Source organism: Neopelma chrysocephalum, unplaced genomic scaffold (genome assembly GCF_003984885.1).
Source record: "Neopelma chrysocephalum unplaced genomic scaffold, ASM398488v2 Primary Assembly neopelma1_99, whole genome shotgun sequence".
NCBI classification, from domain to species: domain Eukaryota; kingdom Metazoa; phylum Chordata; class Aves; order Passeriformes; family Pipridae; genus Neopelma; species Neopelma chrysocephalum.
In genome coordinates this window covers 1868777-1889629 of record NW_020897762.1, presented here as the reverse complement: position 1 = coordinate 1889629, position 20853 = coordinate 1868777, and the positions used below count along the sequence as shown (strand labels likewise).

At 42.4% G+C, this 20853-nt stretch overlaps 1 protein-coding gene across 1 annotated transcript in view; it reads right to left on the bottom strand.

The window, feature by feature from the left end:
- MEIS1 (Meis homeobox 1) overlaps nt 1-20853 on the bottom strand; it is a 107838-nt gene that overhangs the window by 60003 nt on the left and 26982 nt on the right. Inside the window, 1 exon segment of the mRNA XM_027694939.1 lies at nt 20453-20564. Within this exon segment, the coding sequence (XP_027550740.1) occupies nt 20453-20564 (112 nt within the window).

The window sequence follows — 20853 nt, the reverse complement described above, 5'->3', positions numbered from 1 at the left end:
TATTTCCAGTTGGAACTAGCCATGTAGTTTGTGTCAAGTGAAAAAGTTCTTGTGGCTATGCAAACCCATTCACCCATTTTAAAGTAGCATCAAACCCAAGAAATTTTTATTTTCCCTGTCCCCAGTCCATCAGTTACATCTGACAATAAAAACCAAGACAGAATTGAAAGAAAACTAACATTGAACTTCACTATGGCTGCATCACATACTCTATTTCCCCACATACACCTGTCACTTTGCAACTGCAAAAGGCAGAACTAAAAGGGATAAGAATAAAATGCCCCCATCTCATCTACCTTTCCTCTTTTAACAGTAACAACATCTCCACCGCCACTGTTGAACACCACCCATCATCTTATACATATGAATACAGCAAGAGTTGGACCCAAAACACTTATGCTTCTCTTTACTAAGCAAATATGAGAAACATTTGCAGTCATGAACTGAATGGATGGCATTTGGACTGCCCCATGAATTTCTGTCCCTCATCCTGCCCTAGTGCTGTCTGGGGTGCTCAGAAGCAGCCTACTTCCCCCCATCCAAAGACAAACCCTTATGTTAACATGCATGTAATCAACTCAGGAAAAAAACCCTGAATTACAACATATGCATCCCCCCGTCAGACCTTTTAAGGGAAGGGCATAGAAAAAAATTAATGTTTTTCTTGTGCTCTCCCCACAGTTCCTTGCTCCCCAGCACCCTAAATCCACTGTTCCTCCAGCAAAAGCCAGTCACTCTGGACCGTTCGTAACAATAGTGGGAGGCTTCTCCTTAGGAAGGAGGACCAGAAGCCAAAAGGAGTAGATTTGACAGAGCCAAGCTCACACAAAATTTTCTTCCACTTGACTGTCCCTCTCCCAACACAAAAGGCAAATCTCTTCTGATGAGGTGGCACTTAAGAAAGACCACAATAGGAAAAACCAATGCAAGCTGGCACACTGCTGCCACTCACACAGCTCCTCCTTCCCCTCACACAGCTCATGCTGCCCTCTGCTCTGCCCAGATTTCCCTGCTTTACAGGTTGAGTGGTATCAGGCCATGACCACCATGGTGATCAGGCCACTAACTCTTCTTCCGCTACAAATACTTTCCCCCCAAAAGAGGAACCAACTTTCTCACTTCTGCTGATATCCTTTGGGTATGGGGAGGTGGGGTGGGACTGAGGGGCAGGTTGGGTTACAATCCCTGCACATCCAAGCATCTGATGCGAACCCAGCCCCTACAGCAGAGCCTGAAAACTCTAACAGGGATTGAAGAGCCCTTTGGAGAAATAACAGTGACAGGGAGGGGGCCTTGACCCTGCTCCCTGTGGTCCAGCACTGGCCACCAGGCTCAGGACCAAAGCTGAGGTCCCTGCCTAGGGGCACGCAGACAGTGACAGTCCTTCCAGACACTTCAGTCCTACTCAGTTAGCACATCCCCTTCAGCTCCAGCTTAATGTATTCATGCCACTGCTATGTTTTGGTTTCCTACAACTTTCTATCACAGCTTCTGGTGTTTTGATGTTTGATTAACAGTGCAGTTACACTTTAGGGTGTGGAGTTTTTTCCAAATTAAAACAAACAAATCGAAATGCAAATCATCCAGGAACAAACAGATCTCAGAATCCAAAACAGGCAATGAAGGTGAAAGAAAAGTCAGATCAATGCTGGACACTTAAAACTTCCCCTGAATATCACCCACAAGTGCATGTGTGCCTTATTTTTACCTCTTTCATCTTCCATCGCTACATATTCCTAGATATCGCCTACCCAGAATTACTTTGAATAGGCAAAATGATGGGAGGAAAGGGACAAACTTCTGGTGCACTCCAAAATTTTATTGTTATTTATCTCACTTCATCTAGTGGGACCAAAGTTCCAACTGCAAGAGGGATGAAGGATGGGAAGGAGTTAACTCAGCCATTTCCAGCTCATCCCTCTTTGACTCCATTCCTTCATAATAAGAGTGTTTAACCAAAATCCCACAGAAATCTCAAAGCAAAGTTGGGTCACAACAAAAAGTCAACCAGTGTCTTAAGAAAAAAAATAAACAAAATGCATACATCCTTCAAAAATCAAGTCAAAATTATTTCTGTTGTTTCTTTTTCAATTCACAGCATTTGCCATTATCTCTAAGAGCAATAGCAGTAGAAATGTGTAGAAAGCAAAAACTGACTGCTTTCAGCAATTTGATGTACTTTAAATGACATGAATGAGTAACCAAGGAAGCTAAAGAAAACCTCAGGTTCTGGCAGGCTGAAACCACAGACATCAGCTTCCCCGTGGCAGGTATAGACTACATGGAAGAATAACCTTGCTTTTCTGCCGAAACAACCTCATCCTTGTTGAATGGGCTGAGGACCTTGTCTCACCCTTTCCACCCACTGCTAATGGAAGAGGACTCTCCCCTGCCCAGCTCACAACTCAGTCTGTCTCCTCCTGAGGCAGCCTCCAAGTGCCTACAAAATCACCAGCTTCACCTTCAAAACTACCAAATATCCTGTTGTTCAGGTGGTACCCTTTCATTTGAGGTTAACAAGGAATATATTTCTGCTGTGTACCCCATCTTTTTCACCTCAGCTTTCAAGATGTGCTTCTCAACTGATGTGCAAGGACACACGACAAACACACAGACAATGCTGTGACAGGTCAAACACCAGCAATGTCCCCGTGTCCTTCCTGTGCCTGCAGATATCAGGGAAGGTTGTATAGGCATTGGTTGCCACATAAAGGAAAAGACAGACTTTTCTAAGCATCCTGTAAATGCCGGGGAAAGAGAAGAATGGAAAGGAAGTGAAAGAGCAACCTGGAAAGGAGAACGGAAAAGCAGGAGACCTTGGCTCAAAAGAGAGAGTTGACCACAGTCTTAGCCCTGCCTTCATCTATAGAAAATGTTTGCTCTTATTAATCTTGGAAAAAATGTGGTGCATGAGCTAAGTCAGCCCCTGGGCAGATTTAACTTGGGTGACCTGAACTTACTCTGCAGATCACCATAGGTCTCTCTGACCTTGGCAGTGACACAAGGATCATATTTTCTCATGGATGAATTACTCTGGCATAATTCTGCCAATGTATTAGGCATAAATAGCTTTTTATTTCGGACTGGGCAATTACATTCTCTATTTCTGCCTCTCACCTTCCCAAACAAAATCTATTTATTGGGATAAGGAAAACTCCACCCTTCATTAAGGTCTGGGTACACATCTTGAGGGCCAGACAGAAGCTTGGCTGCTTCATGTTCATGGCAATGTGTTTTCAGACATTGCCTTCAGCAAGATGCATTTTGGAGTTAACTGGTCAGATTTGTTGCTTCTGATTGAAGGGGTCAGCCTGCACATCTGCAGACAAATATACAAATGCCTTCAGACACAAAGGAGGAAGTATATACAGGTCGATAGTGAGAATGCTCAGCTTCAATCACCAAAACAGAAACCACAATCCTCAACATATATCTACAAGCAAGTGAAGAGCAGCTCCACAAAAATCAGCCAAGTTGCACTGAGATAAGCAAAAAAATCCCCCAAACCCCACATCTCGGCCTTGCGGAAAATCGACCAATTTGGAAGGAACAGGTAAACAGTGTGTTCTTGGACAAGAGTCAGCACAGTTTGGATGATGCAGACCTTTCCGTTCAAGAGTTGCTCTGGTTTTTGCATCTGGTCACTTGAGGTCACACCACAGAGCTCTGAGGCTCTGCAGAAGCTCTGCAGGCTTCCTCTCCATGACGGAGGTGGCTAAAGTGGCTCTTAAAATCAGTTGTTATTCTGATGCCACCTGAGTCTTAATTGCTGAAGAAATGGGGACTAAAACCACAGAAAGGCCTTTCTGGCACTGGCTAAGGAAGTATCAATTTTTGAGGTCACAAAAACATCCCCTAAAAATATGAATCACAGTGGTTCTTTCATGCTGCAACTTGATAAAGTCAGGCAAAACGTTAGCAGACTATTTTGATGAAGGTCAGGACAGTTTTGTAATACATATATTAGAGACACACTCAGATGTGCATAAAAAAAGAAAGAAAATACTTGCAAACCTGTATTCAAATTATCCTGAGACAATCAAATAAATCCTCGTAAATACTAGTTCCCGTTTCCACTCCGAATGAGTCTCTTCTAATAAATTCATTTCATGTTGAGCAAACACAATTTTCCAACTGTTTGAGAACTTGCTTCCTCCATACACAACCTTTGCTGTACAGTTGATCTCTTAGAACCTGCAGGCAAGTGTCTCCATATTGAGGCAGAAAAGCAAGTCTCTAGTCACAGACCTGCACTCTTTCCCATCACAATTCTGAAGCAACACTCACTGATGCCAAAACAGGTGATTCTCTTGAGACTAGAAAAGGCTTTCACAAATACCTGCCAATTTTCTGAACAGTCACCAATGCCAGCCTCTGAACCACTGCTAATCGTGCTGCTGGTTTCTATGCAAAGCAAATCTGAGTTTTGTCATTTTAACTGCCTGACCAGCTGCACCTGCCATTTGTGGCTGAGCCAGATGAGAAGGGAAGACAGAGATTTTCATCTATAATAATGGGATGAAACTCAAAGTTCAGCTAAAAAGCATTCTTATCTATACCTAACAGTTTTTATGGAAAAGACTTTGACATAAGCACCATATTTGCAATTAATATGATCTCAGCAGTGACCTGAACAAGGGAATATTGACCTGGAGAGGGCAACTGCCTGTAGGACCATGTGGAAGCTATCCCTTATGCTAACCCTTCACCAGCACAGAAGACTTCCTGCCTATTTAAGGTTGCACATGAACCTCATGCAAGAGCATGGAAGGAGAGGCTCAAGACAGCAGGTGCTGTACACGTCCACTCAAAGATGACACGAGCTGTAAATAAGGAGGTCAAAGTCTCAAAGCACTCAGCAAACATGCTGGAAAGCCCAACTTTCCGAGGCGCTGAAGGGATCTGTGCTGGTTACGACTCCTGCAGGGCAAGCAGAACAGCTCACGAGAAAGCCTCCGCCGGGACATCCCTGGAAACACCTCACTCAGCTCCCTTCCCTGGGTTTACCCTGGAGAGCCATCCCTCAAGATCCTAGATAAGGCACGCTGACAAGGTGCTGAATGAAAGCCCACACTGCTGTTGCCAGTAATAACCCGCCCTCCCTCCATGCCTGCAAAGCTCCAGCACCATCCCTAGGCTTTGTACTCACAGCCTCCCAAGGAAGCAAGCCCTGAATTTCAAGTTTCTGGGGCACAGGGGGGTCACAGCACACAATCCAGAGATACTTTTCAGGACAGCATCCAAAGTGGACTTCAAAATGGAAATAAGAGTTCAATATTCTGCATAAAAATTATTAACCCGTCACCCCTGTACCTCATCTGCTAGTGAGGATTGCTACAAATATGATGAAAAAAATGAAGTGGACAAATGAGCCTTTTTGAATGCATATTAGTACACTTCAATGAGCCAATGCACACCTTGTTAGTTTGGAGTAGAAACAGGTTTAACTCTGGTTTTAAATTTAGAAGAAGACAAGGACTGTGTGTGGAGAGAAGCCCCGAGTGCTGCAGTGCCAGCTGCCAAAAGACCTCATGCCCAAACAGCACAACAAAACTAAGCATGGCCATTCCTACCACCTCAACTCAGCAACAGGTTTTGTTTCGAGGCTTCTCTCATGGAGCTTTTCATCTCATGCAAGACCTCAAAGCTGTTTAGTTGGAAGCTGAGCAAAGCAATGCTACGAAGTTTCACAAGCCCCATCCATCAGATTTTATATTTAAGCCCTCAGCTCCCAGAGTCGTGTGAAAACCTTCGACCAAAACCTCGTAAGCACTAATGAAGCAAGCAACATCCTGATGGCAGGGAACGCTGGAAACCTGGCTTCTTGGCAGCTATGCAAGGGAATACAGACAATGCCTGCCCTGAATAATATTTTTTTTAAATATCATACACATATATCTTTTTCTATAAATGCCAATATTTTTGAACACCTATTACCCATACAGGTCTGCAAATACAACAAGTGTCATGAGATGCTCAGGACAGTGTGCTCAGGAGCTGCAGAGGACACAGCCTCATCTATATATACAGTGCCCAGGCCCACTCCTTTCATCTTTACCAGTACAAACCACTTTATTCTGCTTCTCAACGCAGAGCAAACATTTCCTTTCTAAAGGAATGGCAAGTTTTAGAACAGATTCATCCCTACTCTAAGCATTTAAGTCAGACTGCCCAGCTAAGCGTCTGAGCGAGGCCATTAGTCCTCCCCAAGTCCCTTCACAGTCAATGGAGAGAAAGAGAAACTCTCTGGAGGGAAATTCAGGATTGAGAAGACTACAAGAATATGAGCACTATTAGCTTTGAATACTGCACAGAACAGTAAAAACTTACAAGCAGTGAGGTTACTGCAAGGAAACTATGGCTAATGAAGGTTGAATAAGCCCATCTCTGTTTCTAAACAAGATCTGGACTTCAGGGCTCTTTCTAAAGTTACTCAGAATGGAAAGGCTGAATTTAGCTCTCATCCATCACCTTATCACAAGGATACAACCTCATGCTTCCTGCCACTGAGAATCTGGGAAAATGCAAAATTCTACTTCTTATCATCAAATCATAATTAATTTCTTCTTCCTATTTTGCCTTACTTGAGGAAAAGAACAAAAAAAAAAAAAGAAAAAAAGAAAAGCCTTCCTTGATAGATGGCTAAATTTATGTCTTACCAAACTGAATGTAAATGCAAGAAACAGGAAGCTTTTACTTGGAAACTGGAATTTCAAGCACTCAGTGGCAAACAATGAAGCAGAGAGATAAAGATGCAATGGCAATGGTGGGGGACAGACCTGCCAAACTTCCTGCCCACGCTGACTCAAGAGCATGTGTCCTACCATGATACGGACCGGCCACACCACTTGCTTTTATTTTGGTAATTGGTATTTGTTCCTGTGAAAACCCCTATAAAAACAAGTCAGAAGACCAGACAATAGTAGACCCGCCATCTCTTATAGCCAGATCTTTTACTTAACACTTTAGCAAAAGATGTAATCAGCAGATCTTTGTCCATTTATACAATTCTCTCTGCTGCAACGAGGATTGTATTACACTCTCCAGCACCCGCCAGATCAGAGCATCCAGTCTTCCCCATCACTTCAAGAGATTGATCTGATATTTGAAAGCACATTTGCTATTATCTACTTCAGCCCTTTGGAAATGACATTACACAGATATGGAGGGCAGGCAAATATTGTCGCTCTTTTATTATTCCTGACGTTCCCTCGCTTGTAATATCTGAGAAGTTCCCAGGTCAATGGGATTACTTTATCTTCCTCCCCCGTCCTTTATCTCCTCCCTCACCCCACAGGTATCCATGTCCAAATGGGACACTTCAGTGGGGGGTTTGCTTGACCCAGGTCACTCGAAGGTCAAGCTTTTCACCACTTGCTAATGCAAAGCTTCCCCCAAGCCCTACTAACCCCGGGGGGTCCAGGGCACCCCCTCCCCATGCACCCCTCTCTTGGCCACGGGGCCAGATGGAGAAGGCAAATGCTTCTCAGTGAAGTTACAGAAGCAAAATCCTCCCCATATGGAAAGCGGAATATGTTTTGAGTTTTTAAATAAACAAAGCAAAAGGAGAAGCTCCTGAAAAAAATCAGCTCAGCAGAGACTTTATTCCTGTACTAAACTTGAAGGATGGGAGGCTTAACTAGTTAGGAGCAACTCAGACTATATTTTTGCCTACCAGAACAAAGATCAATTTTTATTTAGATTGATTTTAAGATTTACATGCGAGAAATGGATAAAATTGGATCAAATATATACTAAAACAAATTGTTGACTCCCATGAAAGCCAATAAAACCAAAACAAATTTCACAGATCTCATCTACCAGCATTTGAGATTTGCTTTATTTCATTATTCTGTATATATTTACGGAGCAGAAATTTGCTTAACTCTTTTCCACTTTTCTTTCAGTGAAACAATAAGACTCTCTGCAGAATATTTTTGACTTGAATATTATCACCAGGATAGCATATGGCAAACTAGCAGCAGGCAGTTTATCTTCATCCTCTTTGTAAGCTAAAATTAGCACAATGCTTTTGCAACAGCATATGATGTATTCAGACCAGTACGATATACCTAATACAACTTCAGATTCATCCCTGGCTAACCTCCAATATTCAAGTAAATTGACTGCTAATTTTAACAGAGTATTAATGTGTTTAGTATCAAGTTGGCATTTATCAACTTGAGAGGCATTTTTAAGTTTAATGCTGTCATTTCACCTACACCAACTGCAACTGTAAATAAAATTTGTATATTGGTAACACATGGAATTTCAATTCCTCTGTACAAAGCAATTCTAGTTTATATTAAAACATTAGGTATGGAAAGCCAGGCTGTAACATTGCATAATATGCATACTCTGCTTTTCAGACAAACATGTTCCTCCTGCAGACTGTTAGCTGGTTACTTTATTGGGATTAAATTCAACCAAGTCACCAATATTATTTGGATTAAATTAAAGCAAGTCACCAACTCTACGTTTCCTGATGAGGTGGCTCTGCCAGCCCTCTCTGCTTGCCAGTCTGCTGTTCAGCTTAGTAAATTATGGCCACCTCAGGGGTTTTTTAGCTGGATTAAATATGTGGTGAGACACTAACATTAGCACCGCTTCCTAATTTGTTTCTTGTAGCTGTAACGCCAAGAAACTTAGCACAATGCTCCTTGTAAAGGAAATTTGAAATGTTCTAAAAAAGCCCTGTACTTCACATGGGTGGTTGTTTTACCACCTTTCTTGCCAGGTTCACAGAATAAAAATGTGTAACAGTGGGAAGTACTCACATCCAAGCACGTATAGGAAATACACACACAAACTATAAATATTTATACACTGACATTCAAAGATTTGGTGGCTCAGCCTGCTCACCAACTGACAGAATACCCCTCTGCTTTCCTACAGCCCGTCACAGAACTACAACAACACAAAACTACACCAAGTCTGTCCAATAGTTATACTGAATTAACATCACCACTATTTTTGCTTTTACACAGCTGACTTCATGCAGAATTTTCGTGGGTTAGTCCAGACAGATACCAGAAAAAGAAACCAGGCAGAATTCTGTGCAAAAGCCTCTCCTGGGGCATCCTCACTGCCACAGGCAGGATGAGGGGACCGGAGAGGATAAATAGATGCTTTACTGCACGGGAAAGGGAGGAGGAGTACAGCATGAACACGTTTCAATTCCACTTTGTTGTCTCTTTTCCCCTCTGCTGCAATTTGCCTGCATCTTATCCCCTGCTCTTTAGCAAGAGGCTGCTACACTCTGATGTTACAGTGCCCTGAAACTTTAACTCCATTTTAAATGATGACACTTTATTTTGAGCTGTTCAGTTAATGCTGACCCCATTCCCTCTTTCCCCTGCTTTAGGAAGGCAGTTGATGCAGAAGCACATGATGTGCTATAATCCAGGGCTCCAAGCAGGAGCTCCACAGTGGGGTTTCTCCCTCAGTGCTGTGCCAGGGAGGGAGCAAGGGAGAAGATCCTCTTGGCACAGCAATGAGACCAACAAAAGATTCTCCATCCTACAAGCCTTGCTTTCATGACCTTCACTTGCCGACCAGAGAGAGCTAAGATATGCCTTCTTCGGGGTCCATTGGGACGCTACAGACTCCAGAATATATTTAGCATGCATCCATGTGACACTGCTATTCAGAGCACTGGGGGAAGATTTTAAGAATCAGTTAGGTTACTTCCACCACCATTAGCTCTTTTCCAAGGACGTAAGTGGTGTCTCCAGCAGGTCTTCTCCTGCCCTTCTGCAAAAGATGAACTCACAACCTTGAGACAATACACAACATCCAGGTTGCAAGGGCTGTGTCTCTCCTGAGGAACAGAACCAGTCACAGGAAAACAAGGGCCAAGAGACAAGTATTTGAAAAGTCTATTCTGCCTGAATTGTTTACTTATATGCTCTTTCTTCTTTCCCACACTTCCACATTACACTTCTGCAAAGGGCAACCGCAAAAAAATGACTGCAAACTCTGTGCTTGATTTTAAACACTCAAGAGGAAGAAAATAAAATATATTAAATACTTACAATGGAGTAATATTCATAATATATAAATAAATTATATGTATAATCCATGGCCATTAGATCCCAGAAGTACCGCCCAGCAATGAGGAAGTTCCCAAGCGGCAGAGGGAGACAGGGTGACAGAGGGCTCTGGGGTGTTAGTGCCTGCCCTGATGTGACACTGCTCCCACTGCACATCACTGGCCCAGGCACGCTCTTCCACATCTTTTCCCACCTTCCAGACCCGACCAGCAAAGGTTCCAGCGTGTCAAACTAAAGGCTACACAGAGGAGATAACACGGCAAAAGAGCCAAGCCGGACCAGTTTTACCAAGAGCACCCTCATTCAAAGACCTGCCAGAGCAACGTCAGACATTTGCTTAGTCACAGCCCTACAATCCCACACCAGCTCAGGTAGAAGGGATATCAGGCCTCTCCCTCTGGTATTTCACATGGCATCAACTAGTGGGTCCCCAGGCCAGTGAGAAGCGGTCCCCGATGAATTATATGGTGATAGGTCGCTCTGACGCCGCCACTGCTGCAGGGGCTGCCCTGTAGATTGCTCAGAGAAAGTCCCCACCTCATTCATGAATTTAAAATTAAATTTAAAAAAAAAAAGGAAGAAGAGGAATAAAAAAGCCCGTGTGCATCCATGTGCTTAGAAAAAAATTATGTCAGCATCTTACAGCATTGATCCTATTAATTAATCCCTTGAAGAATGGCCCCTCGCCCACAAACATATAATGTAATGCCGGCTTAATCTTACCTAAAAAAAATACAATGCAATAAGATTACTAGTCTGACTCTGCTAACTGTTACAGCACTGCTTAATCCTGCATTTTGGTGCTTTAACAAGCTCCTACAATACTGTACAGAGTTTATCAGAGCAGTTGCCAAGAGAGGAAGGACTTATATTTTAAAGAATATAATTCCACTGTCTTTTGTGCTTTTTATGTATTATGTTTATACAATGACTTTCATCCTGGAAGATCTCAAAGCCTATTGCCTGCTCCTGTTTCCACCGAAGTCTTCCTTTCAGGTCTCATATTGGAGCAGGATTAGAAATAAATAAATATATATATGGGGGGGTTATAGCAGGAAGATTTGCTGGTGCAGGCACTCATTTCTTCCATTTCCCAAACGCAGCTGGGAGGGGTGGCACCAAATTTGCCCCCACCTCCCAAAAACCTACAAAGGAACCCATGTGGCACCTTGCTTTAAAAAGTGAGTGCAAACATGGCCTATGAAAGTATCATTCCCCTATTCCTGCAATCACTTTGCCTTCATCCTCAGGCTCTATTCCCACCGGCACAGCCCCACTCTGGCAAAGTGCATCCGCAGCCACACGTTTCCCAGTCTTCTCTGGTTATAGACATATTAAGCTTCCGATGGAATAAGAGAAGAAAGCTCTGCTCCCTCCCTGTAATTATCAAATCAGCCCGAAAATGAGGAAGAATTGAGAATCCTCATTATAGCACATCATAAAACACGGCGAGGTCTCGTGCTCGCTGTATGTTATTGGCACAGTCTGCCAACAAAACTTTACAAAGAGCACAGGAATGCACGTTTGCAGAGATATTAAAGTCATAAAAGGGGAAATTTGTATTTTATTTTCCCACAGCCTAAATGAAGGTGAACCAAGCAAATTTGGCAAAGAGTGCTAGTCAGATGCCATTTCCCACAGCAGTGTGGTATTTTCCTCTGGGAATAAAACATTTTCCTTCAACTACTGTTTATAACTCTTATCAGTTCAACAGCAATAGAGCCATCAAGTCCAATATCTTGTGGAAAAAAGTCAAGGTCAACAAGTACTTGCATTTTCGTTTATCTTTAGCTGCAATTGCTACTGACATTCAATTGGGTAATAAACATGAGGACTGTCAAATGCTCTCAGCAAACAGGTGATCCAAAAGCTATCAGAGAGAAAGAGGCTACCGCCAGGTAATCAAACAATTCTGTTGCAACAATTATGATTTGAGTGCATTCATTTACAGAAGCAATCACCTGTCAAATTTGAATGAATAGCGTCAAACCATTCCCACCACTGGGGTAATAAGGGCAAGAAAATACAAGCTTATGCCTACTTTCTTCCCAACAAAAGCATGCTGGCATTAGCAATAGCCATCAAAAAAGGATAAATAAAAAAAATCCAGCATCTTAGTTCCTGAATTGAATTATAAAAAAATTATTTTAACATAGAAACTAGAGGAGATGTGTCCAAGTAACTCGATCTTGTGTCGGTGTCTCCCGTGAACAATAATGGGTGTTTAGGAAAACTCCATAGAAAGAGGGGGTACATGGATGCGGCTGTGCCACAGCTCTGACAATCAGCACTTGGGCAGCTTCCTGAGCCAGTAGTTGCATCTGGACCAGGGTTTTTAATAGCCACAGAAGGACCTATTTTTCCCTGAATTGGTCTAATCTCTTTTTGTCCCCTGCTGACCTCCTCAGCACACTGTAGCAATAAGTTTAACCCAACACATAAAACATTTTTGTTTGTTTTAAACCTGCTAACACTCCAAAAAGCTCATGCGCCATGAACACCCCCCCCTTACTTCTTGCATTATGGGACAAGCACCCACTTTCTCCATACACAACTAATTTTAAAGACTTCTCTTCCAACCTTAGTCATCCCTTTTGTTTTCCCCCCACAGCATTACATGAGAGAGACAGGAAAATTGTTTGTGCCAAGCAGCCCAATGGTGCATCTTATTGCATCACTAATCCAGAAACACGGCATGTTTATGGGTTTATACTCCTTGTGATAAAATGTTTCTCAAAAGAAACATCTGAAGATTACAACTTTTGTTTTTTTAACTTCCAGTTTAAAGAAGTCAATGGCACACACCTAAAGTCTCACTCTGCCTGCAGTAGATAGCTGAAACCACTAGGACTTGGGAGGTAAATGGGGATAGAGCTGGTGCCCTTAGGATGGGAGTATTAAGATGGCCTCTAATATGGGCCATATGGGAAGCTCATTGGCTCTAAGCCACCACAACATAAGTGAAAAACATCCAGGATGTATAGGACACAAAAAGCCACATCAGAATAAAGCAACTGTGTTTCTAAATTAAATCATATCAGGAAGCCTGAAAACACACAACTTAGGTATTGCTAAAACAGAGCATCTTGGACACTGCAAATCTATTTCTATAACTTTTTACAACCAAACCTCTCTCTACCCCATCCAAGGAGGAAAGAAAGATGCTCTTCAGTCCTACACAGGAGCTTTTAGGTAACAGCCCAAGATGCAATTTAGCAATGTGATATTTTCCACCACTGTTCCCTGCTCAGCATATCCAAGATCCTGCCCTCAGTAAGACACCTGGTTCTGTGCAGACACACTTTGGGGGCTGCAAAAGCCTTGCATCACTGATGGGATGCTCATTCCAGGGTCAGGACCATGTTCTTAAATACACATCTATGTATACATCAGCTTGCGTAGCCACGCAGATGTTTAATGGGCTAGACATTTCTAAGTTTAGAAAAACTTGCCAAGAAAATAGAAAAAAAAATGGGAGGAAAAAGGACTCCAGCACATGGCTTTTGCTGCTTGATTACAGATAGGCCGAGAAGTCAGGAATATTTGTATTTCCATAGCCACTTTAAAGGTAAACAGTTTCCAAACTCTTTTTCCCTCCTTCTGCTCTGCCAGCGATGGCAATAGCTTCAGCCCGAAGGATCTGCCTCCTGACGTGATCGCCTCTCTGCTCCCTTCCCAGCTGGAAGCTTTTCCTAAGCAAAGACTGGAAGTCGCATTAAACCGTGCTGAAACGGTTGTGCTGGTTTTGAACTGCTTATTATCTCTGGGGGTTGACCTGAAAAACAAGTTGGTGCTTAGACAGAGAAATTCAGGTTTTCCCTGAAAGGCAAATGGGAGGAAGGAAGGTTTTTTTACAAGGAAAAAAATTCATTTACGATGATGTTACCCACAATTTAGGCAAAACAAGCAACATTTATAAGTAGTTTAAGCTAGCTTTGCCAAAACAAGAAGAAAAACGCCTGTTAATAACAGACATTTAAGCTAATGCAAGCAATTGAAATAAATACTGACACTGGGAATAGATTAGTACTCAAATCACGACAGACACCCACTTCCAAGAGAGGAGTCACTCCCTTTTACCATAGTGGAAGTGTAACCCTGCCTAGCTGAGCCACAGACTCAATGCTGCCGAAATCTAACTTTAACAGCTGAATCAGGCTGATGAGACCCCAAAAAAAAAAAAAAAACCACAACAACAAAAAACCTAAACCAGAAGGAGGAAAAAACCAGTTTCACGCCCCCGGCTTTAGAGCAGAATGATAAATTGACATCATGTTGTTATGAGCATAATCCTCAACTACTCAATCACTGTTAAAAAATAAAACATGATTCTGGGGAGATAAAAATAATTAATGCTGGTGCTGCTGAAGAATACACACCTACACGAAGAGTTTCAGATAAATATGGGCCTGGTTTAAAACTTGTATCTCACGTCAAAGGCAGAGGGTACAGGTGCTCATGTTGATTTAAAGCAAACTGAGCACTGCCCGCTTGATGGAAAAGCAAGAAAAGAAAAGGGGATGGCAGAGCCTCAGCCAGAAAACTGATACTGCTCCGTTTTCAAACAAGCCTATTACGCCTAATTCGGGATTCACAATACATAAAGCACCAGAAAAAACACAGGGAGCAGCCCCTGTTGACTAATGCCCTGTCTTTTCTAATCGAGGGTCACATCCAGTCTAACCGATCGCATGATAATGGCATCAGAAAAGGTCAATCAAAGACAAGCCGAAGCTTCCACTGCCTGGCTGACCTTCGGAGCTTGTGACAAATTGCTATCAGTCAATGTCAACTAATGACAGCGGCTCTTTGGCTAATCAATTGTTCTAAAAATGATCAAGAAAACTACTCGCAGGACAGCTCATTTTCACATCAATGCCTGTGAAGTATGAAAAGCTCATTTTTTTTGAGTTTTTAATAAGCTCATAAGTAAAGCAGTTACTTGGTAACAGGGGTCACCTTAGTGAAAAGACAGAACCTTTGTCTGCCTTTTACATATTCTTTTATTACCATATTATAGTAAAAATATGCCATGCCATTACTATGCCAGAGGGCTACATAATAAAATAGGTAATACTTCATACTTTTTTTTTTTGAGATAAATACTTCTGTGGTTTAGGGGCCACTGTTTGGATGTAAATAATTGTCGATATAGTCTCCATGTATTTAAATGTAAAGCAATCACCACCGGCACTCAGGTGACATGTCCACTCATTACTCACCCAAACTTCAAGTGACAGAGCCGGTAGTGAAAACCACGCTGCAAAATCCAGTGGTGCTGCTGGGAAGTGAAGGTCTAACAGCAGCTATTTTGTTCTTAAACCCACCCACCCCATGTGAGCGCAACTTATTCCAACTATTTCCGACAGAATTCACATTTGGTAGGAAAACCGCATGCTCCGAAACCCCCTAAGCCCTGCAAAAGCAAACAGACATTTCCGCCCTGGAAGGATTCTGCATGTAAAAGCCAACGTGGAAATGCACACAGGCTTGAGCAGTGGGAGATATATCAGGGTTCTCCCTGTACAGCAAAGGGGTGACTGCAGATTCGTCCATCTCCTCATCCTACCTGCCTCTCCCAGCATCGTTTTCAGCCACTTCTCAAAGCTTCACAGCCAGGCCACACTCAGATCTGCATTCATGCATTAAATATTACCAAAACAACAAACCCACACTGGTCTAAGGCTTGAGAAGTGCAAGCACAATGATGCTTTGCTTTTCCATGAGGAGAGCGTCCAGCAAAGGACATTGCAGGGCATCACACCACATGAAGCCATTTGAGAAGACGCCGCGTTGGGAGGGAACAAGGAGCCATCGTTCAAGCACAGCACTGTTTTTCACTTGGGTTTGCCTCTTTACTTGGGTGACTCCCACCCATGACACCTGTACTGCCAGAAAGGATTTACCCCGAGGAAAACACCCGTCACCAACCCATTGGCTCCCAAAGCAGTTGCCCACCTCACCATGGAGAAGGAGTGGGGGTTGGGGGGGAAGCGCTAAACAAGAAACATTAAAACTTTTGTTTTCATCAGAGAAACTGCCAAGTGACAGCAGTTTCAGGTTACACCCTAAACCTGCCTTGCTATGGTAGTTTTTCAAATTAAAATATCTTCTGTGGCCTCAGCCACTCTCAAGCCGTCCATAGGCAAGAAAGAAAGGAGGCAGGGCAACACTTAAGCTCAGCCATAATTGGAAGTATGTGAAAAATGAAGTGTCAGTTCGGTCAATAAAGGGCAAAGGTGAAGGGGAACTGCAGCCCAAACTCGGTGCGAAATGTGCTCATTAAGACACCCAATCCGCGGGCTCCTGCCCACCTATCCCATTAGTCATCGGCCATCTGACCGCTTCAAATGCCTCCCCGCTCTTATTACTTTTCTTCTCCCATGTTAGAAAAAAAAAAGGGGGGGGGGAGGAAAAAAAAAAAAGGAGAGCTGGTATATAAATCCTTGCTCAGTCATCTGGAACATAATGTGGCCCTTCTCTCCCCCTCTTCCCGGCTCTGCCGCCTGCCTTTGCAGCCTCCAAACAACCGCCTGGAGATTCCCGGCAATAATAAACCCGATTGCCTTTTTGCCTATAGGTTGCTCGAACTCCTACAAAAGCCTGGAAAAAACCCCCCAACATTGCAGCCATTGATACATTTTTATAAAGAAATATTGCTGCTTTCTACTCCTGGCTTGAAGGAGCAACAATTATTTGGAGGTTAAAAAAATGTTTTGAACTCAGGCTGAGGCCTGGACAAAAAAAGAAAACGGGAAAGAAACAATACGCACAAATAGGTGACACTGATGGATTATTTTGCTTTTTCTTTTAAACCATGTAGGAGAGCTAAACATGGGAAATAAAGAGCCACACTCTGGATTAAAAGTGACTGTACCAGGGCTTTGTTCAGCATTTTCCTGGCCCCACTGTCTGAAAAACAAACAAAATAGATTTCTCAATACACCAAACAGGAATCTTTTCAAGTTAGAAGATGCAATAAGAAAAATAGTGCTGCCATGAGCTCAGCATCACCTGCCTGTACATAAGGATTTGCTTCTATTCTTTTAAATAGAATTTAGCAAGTTGTTTCTCCACTCCATAAATTCAGATCTCTTTGCACCACTTGGAGACAGACCTTCAAAGGCCCTTCCCGTTAAGTTCAGAGCAATGGGAAAACTTTTTCATAATATTATTCTGCATTCCTGTGCTATAACTATCCCCTATGATGACACAATACCAGGCCTTTAGAAGAGGTTGTGTCAACGTACTATGCAATAACATACCCTGCTGTTCAGTGGCACGAGACCCCAGAACAGCTTCCTAGCAGTTAAATATGGATTTCTACAATAGATCGAAGCAGCTGGGAGTCATTACTATTTACTAAGTAAATAAATTTACATGTTAAAAAAGACTTTAAAATGTCTACAGGAAAGAACATCTCTCCTGTTTTCAAAGGCAATCATTCAATGTGTGCTGCATATCATGACATAAATAGGTTAAAAACACACTTTGTAAGGATTTGTAGTGATGAGCAAGGTAAAGAAGAAAAATCTCCAAAAATAGACCTTAACATAGCCTGGGTTAAGGACTAAGGGAGAAAAGTCTTGCTAAAGGGCTTAAGCTTTCCAGTCTGTGTGCTTCTCTGAAAATGCAAAGCTTACACGTACATCCTTGTGATACTTTCAGCCAGGTTGGAAACCTGGCTCAGAAGGTGCTTTTACCTTCCCCAACTAGGGAACTAGGCTGTGAGAACAACCTAAAACCAGACAGTTTTAGAGGGTTTTATTTCTGGTGATCAGATTTGCCTTTTTTTTTTTTTTTAAATGGCAAACGTGCTCTTGACAGATGGAACCAAAAGGAACTTTTACAAACTCCTAAAAATAGGGAAGCCCATAATATACTGAATATATGTCATGCAACACATGCATCTCGAGTTAACTCCTATGCTCTCAAGCACAAGCTGAGGTCCCCAGCCTTTCGCTGCCACCCCTCCACAGCACCCGGTCTCTGTGGCAGTGCCATGCTGGCTCCTTCTGCTGCCAAGAAGAGCACCCAGCAGAGGTAAATACAGGAGTTTAACCACAGTGTTGCGCTCCTAACATCAGGCCACAGAAGAAAAGCCATCAAATCACAGCATTTGGAAATTTAAAGCAGCTGAGGACAGGCAGGATATTTGCTATCTTTTTCTTCTCTTCCATTTTGGTCCCTCAGGGTTGTATTTTTTTTTACTTCTTCCCCATAGGGAAAGGCTAAAAATCATGCTTTGTTTTTTGGTTTTTTTTTACCAGAAGGTGTATATGCAGCTGTGAGTGTGCTTAAAGAGATGAGATTCCCCCATAGTCTCAACCTTCAGAGCGTTTCACACAAACAAGACATAAAGCAAGGCTCAGCCAAACCACTGCTACCCTTCCTACATTCCTGTTCCTCAAAACCAATGTCATTTCCACAGGTGGCAAGTGGCCTGAAGGCAAGCCTTAGTAACAGAGACCTTCTGGACAGGGTCTCCTTTCCAAAACACCTTTCCCAAATTTGACCTGAGAGCTCCAGTTAGCAAATTCCCTCTTTCTCTTTTTTACTCTTCCCTAAAGTTTGAATGAGCCTTCTTCACGAAACACATCTATCAAGCACTGGCAGCAATTCCAGCCTCAATAAACCACTGGGATTTGGGTAAAAGTTTCAGAACTGGATAAAGCATCAGTGACAAGTCCTTCTGCAGATATTTAGTAGCACTCAGGCTTGAAACTCACTTTACAAAACCCTTCCTGACTGAGTTTACAGCATGCACCTTGCTAGGAGCTGACCAGGATGGCGATGATAAGACATCAGATATGACCGGCACTCCAGACTACTAAAATGTCATATTTAGGAGAAAACGGAGCCTGAAAAAAATCTTTAAAAGTACACCAGGAACTGAGTATCTCGATTTCCAAAGCAGTCTAGGAGCAAGCTGGCAAGCCTCCCCACAGCTGTTTTGTCCACGCACATATCCACATAAACACACGCACATCCGTCTAATAAAAGGAACAGCCCTATCCAAGTACAAAAGCCCTCTCAAAACACCATGTTTTAGTTCAAAGCCTATTTTTTTGCAGCAGCCTTTTCACCCTTAAAAAAACCCCATGGATTTAAAGTTTGCTCCAAAAGCAAGGGGCTATAATGAACATGTTGACACCACTTCAACTACAGCATTGTGAACAGCATCACTAGAATATATACGTATACATACTTGAAAGAAAAAAGGCCCCCTGAATTTATGTTGCATATCATTTTCCAGTAAAAGTCAGAGGTCAGAAGGTTACCAGTTTCTGCCTCAGCTCTGCAACAGTTTACTATTCCAGGCCCCATTTTTACTAGGCTGTACTTGCGATGAAGTCAGCAACTTTTCTTTAAACAATAACGAGTCTCGAATACTTAAAATTCTATAAAGAGATGTACGTTAGGTCCATGCATATAAAAAATTAAAATATACTGGTTTAGTTTAAAAACTAATCTTGTTAAATGCAGACTTTGCAATGCTAATCAGTACTGCTCAACCTTTTTTTGGAAACACAATTCCTTTGTTGTCTAACAGCACTTGAATGAAACATGATCATAAAACCAGATTTAAAAGTATATACCTATTGTGAGTTCAGAGTCAACTTCAATAAAGCACTCTCTTTTATATTCAGATTAAGGATCCTTTTTAAATTTTAATTGCATTAAATTAACACAAAATCCGCTGCAGTTGGTCTGTTCAGAAAAACTATGAAGCATTCAAACAGCTTCTTAGAAAAAAAAAATCCAGAAATTCAGCTTTTTAGATTTCAGAGTTTCTGAGACAGCACTGATTATTTGTAGTATGCCCCACTTCCATTGCACCAAGCTCATTTCATACTTGCCCTGCTAAATCAGCTACTCTGCCCTGACACTCAAACAGAATGTTTTTGCATTCAATTAAATTGGAATTGAGTAAAAAGAAGTAAATAAAAGCATTGCTCAGGATTTTGTCAAATGGGCCAGCTAAAATTTCTCTTCTTTATATGCAGTGAAGTTTCTAAGGCATCTTTGAAATATTAGCGTGCATTTCTACAATCTTAATTACATTTGGTTTTTAAAATTTCATCTTTTAACCCATTTGAATGAAGGAAAAAAAACCAAACCCTTCTCAATTCTTATTTTTATTAAGCATACTGCAAATTTGGTACATATGTTCCTCTAAAGTGTGCCTGCTGGCAGGGTCGAAGAAATAAAGATACCAATCCCTTTACTAGGAGGAGATGGAGAAAAAAGTGTCAAAATAAAAAAAAAAAAAAAAGGAAGATAGACCTTTCTCAGCACAAAACCCCTGGTACCAGAGCACATTTCAACATCAGAAAGACAGTAACCAGTCCCTTGAGCACATCTTGCCAGCTAAGAAAGCGTGAGGGCTCTGTTCCTACCTTGCTCACTGCTGTTGTCCCCGCTGTGCGATGTGTGTCCTCCGCTGGAGGGTCCGGGGGTTCCCCCAGAGCGCGTTGATGCTGTGTCATCGTGGTCTCTGTTCCAGGAGGGCTGTGGGACCAAAAAATTAACGAATTAAAATCTGAGATGGGGAAGAAATACCCAGTTCATGCACTTCCAAGAAGAGTGGTACCCATGCCCAAACCTGTGGGAAAAGGCTGGCAAATACACCCCCCAAATTATTCCTTCTTTCCAGGCAGCCGAATTGCCGCTCTCCAGCAAAAATAATATACTCTGGAATATGTTTACCATCTAAATAATCCCAAGCTTTATTACCACAGAAAACAAAAACATTCCTGGCCAGGCAGGGGGAGCAGGAGGAGAGCCAGAGAGCAAATCA